Here is an 8342-nt window from a genome sequence, read left to right on the forward strand (position 1 = left end):
TGGGGACAGAGCACAGGGTGTCCCCTGAGCGTGGGGACAGAGCACAGGGTGTCCCCTGAGCGTGGGGACAGAGCACAGGGGTGTCCCCTGAGCGTGGGGACAGAGCACAGGGGTGTCCCCTGAGTGTGGGGACAGAGCACACGGGTGTCCCCTGAGCGTGGGGACAGAGCCAAATCCAGAAGGATGGCACGTGGCACAGCCGCCCACCCGGGAGGCTCTTGGGACCCTTCCCCTCCCCACAGCCCCAGGGCTTTGGGGCACACGGACCCTCTGGCCATGGAGCAGGACTGTGGGGGCAGAGCGGGGTAGGGGGTGTCCAGTTGGAGCACGAAGGGTCACAGTGGGGCCGGGTTTTGGAGCCAAGTCCGAGCCATGCACGGGCCCTGCGGAGCAGCAGGGTCAGACCCTGCCCGGCTGCAGCTCCGTGGAGGGAGATGCTGGTGCTGATGCTCAGTAAATCCACCTGGGCTGTCCAGTCCCGACCCCTCTGCCCTCACCTGGAAATTATTGTCTTCATTGATTTTAGAGAGATTGTACATGGAATTAAAAGATTTTGGCAGGAACCTACCTCTGAGCGCCCCATAACGACAGTGTGAAAATGGAGAAAAACATAAGATGAAGTGAAATGGCACAAACTCAAAAACACGACGGGAAATCAACAGAAAAGAAAACAAAAGCTGCATCCTGAAGAGCTGCAGGGAGACAGAGGGACCCGGTGGGCACCGTGGGGTGGGAGAGGGTCTGGCAGCAGCCTGGTGCTGTGGGATGGGAAAGGGTCCAGCAGCAGACCCTGGTGCCATCCCATGGGCAGCCTGGGACCCTCCAGAGGGACAGGGCTGTGCTCCCACCCACAGCAGAGTCCCGGGAACTGTCTCATCCATGAGAACACTCACACTCCTCTGCTGCCCAGCGGGTGGGTGGGAACAGGGTGGGAACTCATTAAGGGACAGCACCGACTCTGCCACCTCCCTGTGCGCTGGCCCAGGCTCGGGATTGTGACCTGGGTCCCCCCCGACGGCTCCGTGTGTCCCCACAGCCGTCCCAGGAGCCACCTGGGGCAATGCTCGGTGGCAAAGCCGCTCCAGTGCCAGCAGGACGAGGTGCCTACAGGTGGCTGTGGCCACACTGGGCCCCTGCGCTGCTGTCGGGAGGGTGTTGGGGTCACCCCCTCCCCATTACCTGCCACCCTTGGGGTGTCTCCTCAGCACAGCCCCCCCTGTGCAGGGCCAGGATTTCCAGACCCCTGGAGTCAGGGGTGTCCTGGCTGGGGGACACGGCAGCTCCCCAGGCTCCCAGCCTGGCACGGCCCCCATCGCCGCCACCACAGGCAGCAGGAGAGGGTCTGGGGAGGGCCCAAACCTTTCCCCTCTCCTGTGCTCCACTCCTGGGACACCAAAGGCCGGGGGGTGGCACGTACTGCAGCTCTCCTCGTCCGAGTTGTCCCCGCAGTCGTTGTCGTAGTCGCACTGCCAGCGGCCCGGCACGCAGCGGTTGTTCTTGCAGCGGAACTGGTACGGCTCACACGTGCGCTCGTCTGGGGGACAGGGACAGCACGGGGGTCAGCACTGCCCCAGACAGGGCAGGGATGGGACAGGGACAGCATGGGGGGTCAGCACTGCCCCAGACAGGGCAGGGATGGGACAGGGACAGCACGGGGGTCAGCACTGCCCCAGACAGGGCAGGGATGGGACAGGGGGCAGCACTGCCAGACAAGGGGAGGGATGGGACAGGGACAGGGGGCAGCACTGCCCCCAGGAGGGACAGGACAGGGACAGGGCTCAGCATTGTCCCACACCTCCCTCCAAGCCCGCTGGTGCCTACAGCACTTGGATAAGGAGCAGCTGAGACCCCCCAGAGGGGACAGCCAGCGCCAGGCCAGCCTGCCCGTGGGGAATGGGGGGGCTGGAGGTGACACGGGCCCGTCCCCCCAGCCCCTGCTCACCACACTCCTCCTTGGGCTCGTCAGACCCGTCCCCACAGTCGTCCTCCCCATCGCACTTCCAGCGCGCCGGGATGCACCGGCCCGAGTCCTTGCAGCGGAACTCGTCCACACCACAGGTCATCTGGGCTGGAGGGGACAAAGGGACACGGGTCCCAGAGGGCGTCAGCACGGGCACCTTTCGTTCTCCACGGGGCTGATGAACAGCCTGGGGCTGGCTGAGCGCTCCTGCCTGGAACAGGGGGTGAGACCCCCCTGCTTCCAAGCAGCTCTCCAGGGAGAAGTCAGGGAGAGGAGGATCCCAGCAGGACAGACCCAGGCAGAGCCACCACCACCATCACCCACCGCCCACAGGGACTGAGCAGGGACCAGGGAGGGGCTGAGCAGGGACCCACCACCCTGCAGACACACGCTGGTGACCAGCAGTGGGGAGCCCCCATTTCTGGCGTGGCCAGCCCCCCCTCCCCACGCAGGGCCCCCCCTTACTGCAGTTGGCAGGTTCATCAGAGCCGTCCACACAGTCGTTGTCACGGTCACAGACCCAGACCCGGGGGATGCAGCGCTTGGTGATGGCACACTGGAACTGGTTGGGGGCACAGGTCACCTCCGCTGCAGGAGGGAAAAGGGGTGTCAGGAGGGGCAGTGGGGCAGACGGGGGGCTGCCAGTCACTCCCTGCCCCCTAAAAACCACTGCAGGGCTGCAGGATGCTCAGGGGATCACAGGGGTCTGGCCATGCTCGGTGTGGGAGAGGGGAGCAGAGCCCCGTGGTGGCCCCAGAAGATTCCCAACTATAGGGCAAAGGGCAGAGGCCACAGATCCCTCAACTGGGCAACAGGCTGAGCCCAAATCCAGGACAAATACTGAACTGGCCTCTTTAAGGGATTTAAGGATTTCATTTCCACCAGGAAGGAGGAGTGTCTGTAAGGCAGTGGGGTGATGTGGACAGAAGTTCTGTGCTGAGCAGGGTTACGGAGAAAGCCCCAAATACCCCAAGACAGGGATCTGAGCCCCTCAGCCCAGCCCACACTTGCTCCCACCCAACACCCCGAGCACCCCCACTCACGACAGTCCTTCTCATCCTCCCCGTCCCCACAGTTGTCCTGCCCGTTGCAGCGGAAGATGCCGGGGATGCAGCGGTTGGTGTTGGTGCACTTGAACTGGCTGGGCAGGCAGACGTGGATGTCTGGGGGGAGACGACACAGTCAGGGGGTGACAGGCTGCAGCCCCGTGCTGGGGGGGCCTGGGGGTCGTGAGGGGACACGGGGACCTACCGCAGTTGGCCTCGTCCGAGTTGTCCTGGCAGTCGTTGTCCCCGTCGCAGATGAAGGCTGGGTTGGTGCAGATCCCTGTGGAGCACTGGAACTGCCCCGGCCTGCACTTGAACTCAGCTGTGGGGGGACACAGGGGCACAGGTTTGCTCTGGGGAATGTTTTTAGGGTGAACCTCAACCCCTCGCTTCCCCCTCAGGGGTCCTCAGCAGGGACCCAGCACCCAATCCCAGGCTCGGGTGCAGCGAAGGGGCGGCTCTGCTCCGTGGGACAGTCCCTACACAGGGACAGGCGTGTCCCACTGCTCCCTGAGCCCCGTTACTGGGGTGGCCCTCCCCTCCACGGGGTTTGTCAGACAGCCCAGGGGTGCTGGGGTGGCAGGAGCTGTGGTCACCCCCCCACACTCACGGCAGTCCTCGGGTTCGTCCGAGCGGTCCCCGCAGTCGTCCTCGGTGTCGCATTTCCACCAGAAAGGGATGCACTTGTCGTTCTTGCAGACAAACTGATGGAGAGAGGAGCTCGTGGGGTGGCTCGGGATGGGGAAGGAGGACCCCAAAGGCTTTGTCCCCAGAGAGCTCAGCCAAGGGCACTGACCCTGTGCTGTCCTGTCCGAGGTACCCTCTGGACACTCCATGTCCTGACCTGGAGCAAAGCCTTAACCCTGTGCCCACCCCACCCAGCCCCTGGGGTTTGAGGAGGGGGGACAGGCAGAACATTCCAGAGCTGGAGGGTCTCTGGCTCCCCCAAAGGTGAAGTGCCACAGGAGGGACATGCTGCCTGTGCCCACAGAAGACATCTGCACCCCAGCACCCCTGGGGAGACCACGGCAGGACAGACATGGAGAGGGCACAGGGGATGTCCAGGCAGGCAGGGGCAGGCAGGGGCAGGCAGGCAGGGGGTTACCTGGCTGGCTGTGCAGTTGGAGACACAGGTTTTGCCATCGCTGCCCAGGTAGAAGTTGGTGGGACAGGCACACTTGTGCCCCCCACCCGGCGAGAGCAGGCAGAGGTTGCTGCAGCCGCCGTTGTTGGTCTTGCAGGGGTGGTTGGGAACTGCAGGGGAGAGCAGGGGGACAACAGCGAGTCAGACCGAGCTGGGGACCCTCAGGGTGACACAGGAGCTGCAGGACCCTTGTCACCCCCTTCCTGCTCCCCTGCCCAGCCTGGCATCCCTTTCCCAGGTCGTTCTGCGGCCCCGCTCACCGTCGGGCTGGCGGTAGGGGTGGTAGATGTGGATGTCCATGGGCCGGTGCAACGTGCTGATCAGCAGCGTCTTGTTGGCTCCCGTCGTCTTGTGGGCCCGGTTGATGGACTTGGTCTCCCAGTCGGTCCAGTAGATGAAATCCTCGAAGAGGGTGAGCGCGAAGATGTGCGGGATGTCCTGGCTCAGCACTGCGAGGGGAGGAGGTGATCACCGAGGGGCTGCCCCACGTCCCCCTCCCACAGGGAACCCGCCCCTTCCCTGGGCACAGAGGAGTGGCTGGAGCTGGGAACCGTCCCCAGCAGCCCCGGCTCCCACTGCCAAATCTGATCCACAGGGAATCCTCCCCTTCCCTGGGCACGGAGGAGTGGCTGGAGCTGGGAACCGTCCCCAGCAGCCCCGGCTCCCACTGCCAAATCTGATCCACAGCCCGGAGCCCCCCAGGGCCCGCTGGCTGTCCGGGAGCCCCCCAGGGCCCGCTGGCTGCCCCGGAGCCCCGTCGCCCTCACCCGTGTGCCGGTTGGAGCCGTCCAGGCTGGCGAACTCGATGTAGTCCTCGCGGGCATCGGCCCAGTAGATCCGGCTGTTGATGTAGTCGAGGGTGAGGCCGTTGGGCCAAGTGATCTTGGTGTCCACGATGACGCTGCGGTTGGTGCCGTCCATGCCGATCTTCCCGATCAGAGAGTGGTCCCCCCAGTCCGTCCAGTAGAGGTAACTGGGGATGGAACAGAAGAGCAGGGAGAAGCTGAGTCCGGCCCAAACCATGGAAATCCCTCCCTGGGAGGGTGGGGAGGCCCTGGCACAGGTTGCCCAGAGAAGCTGTGGCTGTCCCGGCCCTGGAAGTGTCCAAGGTCAGGTTGGATGGGGCTTGGAGCAACCTGGGATAGCACAAAGTGCCCCCTGGCAGGGGGGTGGAACGAGATGGTTTTCAAGGTCCCTCCAACCCAACCATTTTGGAATTCTATGACATCCCAGGTGCGTGGGCACGAGGCAGGGAAAAGCACCCCGAAGGCCAGGAGAGAAGGCTTCATCCCATCTCCCAGCCTCCAGGACTATGGCAAGGTGACCACAGCCCCTCCCCAGTGCAGAGGGGAAGGTCCACGTCCCCCAGGCTCTCACCCGTTCTGCACGTCCACCACCAGCGCCCGGGGCTCCCGCAGGCCCGAGTTGACCAGCACGGTCCGGTACGCGCCGTTGAGCTTCGACACCTCGATGGTGTCCCGGCCCTTGTCACACCAGTACAGGTTCCCTCCCACCCAGTCCACAGCCAGCCCGTCGGGGTTGCTCAGCCCTGTGCGGTGAAGAACCTGCCAGGAGGAACCAGAGATGCTGGGGCTGGACAGGGAGAACCAAACCCCGGGCAAGTCCCCTCTCCCCCTTCCCAGACTCCTTGCCCCCCTCTTCAGGGCAGCGTGGAGACCACCCCTGCTCGGGATGGGGATGGAAAGCGATCCCACAGCAATCCAGGCTGATTCCCTGAGCCCAGTGATGACCCCACAGCAGGGCTGGTGCCCCTTCCCTGGCGTCCCAGGTGCCAGCCTGGGCCCCTCAGGTGGGTGAGGAGCAGGGGCTGCCCCAGCCCCTCACCTGGACGTTGCTGCCGTTGATGTGCATGCGGCGGATCATGCTGCCCTGCGTGGTGACATCGGTCCAGTAGATCATCTGCTCCCGGTAGTCGAAATCCAGAGCCACGGCGTTGTTCAGCCCCTGGGAAGGAGGGAGGGAGGGAGAAGGGTTGTGGCAGCCTCAGCTGCTGGCACAGGGCTTTCAGGGGCTTTACAGAGTCCACAGCCTCACTGCCCGCTCCTTGCCTACAGTGACCTCCTGCCATTTACGTGGATCCACCATCCCCCTGGGAAGCCAAGAGCCCAAACTCCCCAGCTGGTAGTTCCCATGTCCTTCTGGGCCCCTCTCCATCCCAAAATCCCAGCCACATGGGGCTGGTGCCCCTCCTGCTCCCAGCTCGCCCCACACCTGCTTGAGCAGCGTGTAGTTGGAGCCGTCCAGGTTGAGCTTCCTCAGGTAGTACCGGTTGGCGAAGATGAGGAAGGGCTCTTCATCTGCAGGGGGAAAGCAAGAAAAGTGGCAGGGAAGCACCTCTGGGACACGGGCAGAACCCTGCAGGCCTGCCACCCTCCCTGCCCCACCCCTTCACGAGCTGGGAGCAGCCACTTCACCCTGTGACCAACTCCAGTGCCGGGAGCATCCCACGGTCGCCGGGAGCATCCCGGGTGCCACGCCCACACCTGGCTCTCACCTGTGACAGCCTTGCAGCTGGTGGGGTTGTCAGGTCTGAGCTTGTAGCCCTCGGTGCAGAGGCACTTGTAGCTGCCCAGGGTGTTGATGCACTTCTGGCTGCAGGGGTAGGTGGTGGAGCACTCGTCGATGTCGATGCACGTCTTCCCGTCGTCCTTCAGCCGGAAGCCGGGACGGCATCTGCACTGCAGGAGCAACCCGGAGCTGTCAGACCCCCCCGGCCCATGTGCTGGGAGGTGACAGGTGCTGGGAGGTGACAGGTGTCACCGTGGGACACGTGGGCTCAGCAAGGACAGCTGGGAGGCACAAGCAGTGCCAGGAGCGCCCGCGTTGTGTCCCTCGCCCAGCTGGCACAGGACAGATACAACCCTCATGTCTGTGGGGAAGGAAGGAGAGGGAACAGCTGGAGCTGTGTCAGGGGAGGTTGAGGTTGGATATTAAGAAAAGGTTCTTCCCCCAGAGGGTGGTTGGGCACTGGAAGAGGCTCCTCAGGGCAGTTCAGAGCCCCAGTCCTGCCAGAGCTCAAGGAGCATTTGGACAACACTCTGAAGCCCATGGTGGGATTTTGGGTTTCCCTGTGCAGGGCAATAAGGTGGACTCTGATGATCCTTGTGGGTCCCATCCAACTCAGGCTATTCTATGACTCGATGAGCCCTCCAGCCAGCCCCCCCAGCCCCTGGCCCCCTACCTTGTACCCGATCTTGAGGTCCTCACACTCCTGGGAGCAGCCACTGAGCTTCTTGTTGAGGCACTCGTTGATGAAGCAGTTGAGCTCGTCGGAGCCGTCGGCGCAGTCGTTGTTGTTGTCGCAGAGCAGCGCCTCGGGGATGCACTTCCCGTTCTTGCAGAGGAAGAAGGAGTCGTTGCACTTGTTCTCTGCGGAGAGGAGGCAGTAGCGGTCAGTGGGGGGGTGGCTGTGACCCCATTCCCCCTGCCAGGACCCTGCCCTGGCCCCCACAGGTACCTGGGCTGCTGCAGCGTGGGTTCTTGGGTGCCTCGTCCGAGTGGTCGTGGCAGTCGAACTCCCCGTCACACTCCCACTGCCGGTTGCTGAGGCAGCGGCCGTTGGCACAGCGGAACTCGTGGGGGCCGCAGGTGGGGTACTCTGGGGGAGGGAGGGGGGTTCAGACAGCAGCCCACCTTCCCGAGCCACCCAGAGAGACAGGGGCACCGTGGAGCCGCCCCAACTTCATGAGCCACGGGGGCTCCACAGAGCCTTGCATGGCCAAACCTCCTGCAGCTGGCCCGGGACAGGGCTGCTCTGCAGGCACACAGATCTCTCTGCGGGTTTGGATCCCTCTGTGGGTTTGGATGCCTGTGGGTTTGGATCCCTGTGCCAGGGTGGATGCCTGCAGCAGGGCTGGGAAGCTGCTTTCCGGCAGCTCTCCACCACTAGAACTCCTTCCGTTCCCTCTCCGGGTTCCCCCTCACCCTGCTCACATCAAACCCCTGCTGGGCAATGAAGACCCCCCCAGGGCCCTGTCCCAAAGCCACCAGAGCCCTCCCTGTCCCCCTCAGTCTCACGGGCACCCACCACACTCCGGGGACTCGTCGGAGCCGTCGCCGCAGTCGTCGTCGTGGTCGCACACGAAGTGCTTGGGGACGCACTGCCGGTTCCCACACATGAACTCCCGCTCGTCACACGTGTTGTTGTACACTGCAGGGAGGCACCACCATC

General features: G+C 64.1%; 1 protein-coding gene across 1 annotated transcript in view; it reads right to left on the minus strand.

Moving 5' to 3' along the window:
• LOC103759787 (prolow-density lipoprotein receptor-related protein 1) overlaps positions 1-8342 on the minus strand; it is a gene marked incomplete at its 3' end in the record, with an annotated part of 66169 nt that overhangs the window by 4189 nt on the left and 53638 nt on the right. The window contains exons 28-43 of the mRNA XM_029958181.1: positions 8199-8336; positions 7629-7769; positions 7353-7540; positions 6666-6849; positions 6383-6468; positions 5996-6115; positions 5528-5715; positions 4918-5123; positions 4411-4599; positions 4112-4260; positions 3617-3710; positions 3212-3328; positions 3004-3123; positions 2426-2548; positions 1943-2068; positions 1178-1534 (exon numbers count right to left, since the gene is read on the minus strand). Coding sequence (XP_029814041.1) covers positions 1178-1534; positions 1943-2068; positions 2426-2548; positions 3004-3123; positions 3212-3328; positions 3617-3710; positions 4112-4260; positions 4411-4599; positions 4918-5123; positions 5528-5715; positions 5996-6115; positions 6383-6468; positions 6666-6849; positions 7353-7540; positions 7629-7769; positions 8199-8336 — 2526 coding nt within the window. The remainder of the gene's footprint in view (positions 1-1177; positions 1535-1942; positions 2069-2425; positions 2549-3003; positions 3124-3211; positions 3329-3616; positions 3711-4111; positions 4261-4410; positions 4600-4917; positions 5124-5527; positions 5716-5995; positions 6116-6382; positions 6469-6665; positions 6850-7352; positions 7541-7628; positions 7770-8198; positions 8337-8342) is intronic.

Source organism: Manacus vitellinus, unplaced genomic scaffold (assembly GCF_001715985.3).
Source record: "Manacus vitellinus isolate BGI_N305 unplaced genomic scaffold, ASM171598v3 scaffold_148_pilon, whole genome shotgun sequence".
Classification (NCBI taxonomy): Eukaryota; Metazoa; Chordata; class Aves; order Passeriformes; family Pipridae; genus Manacus; species Manacus vitellinus.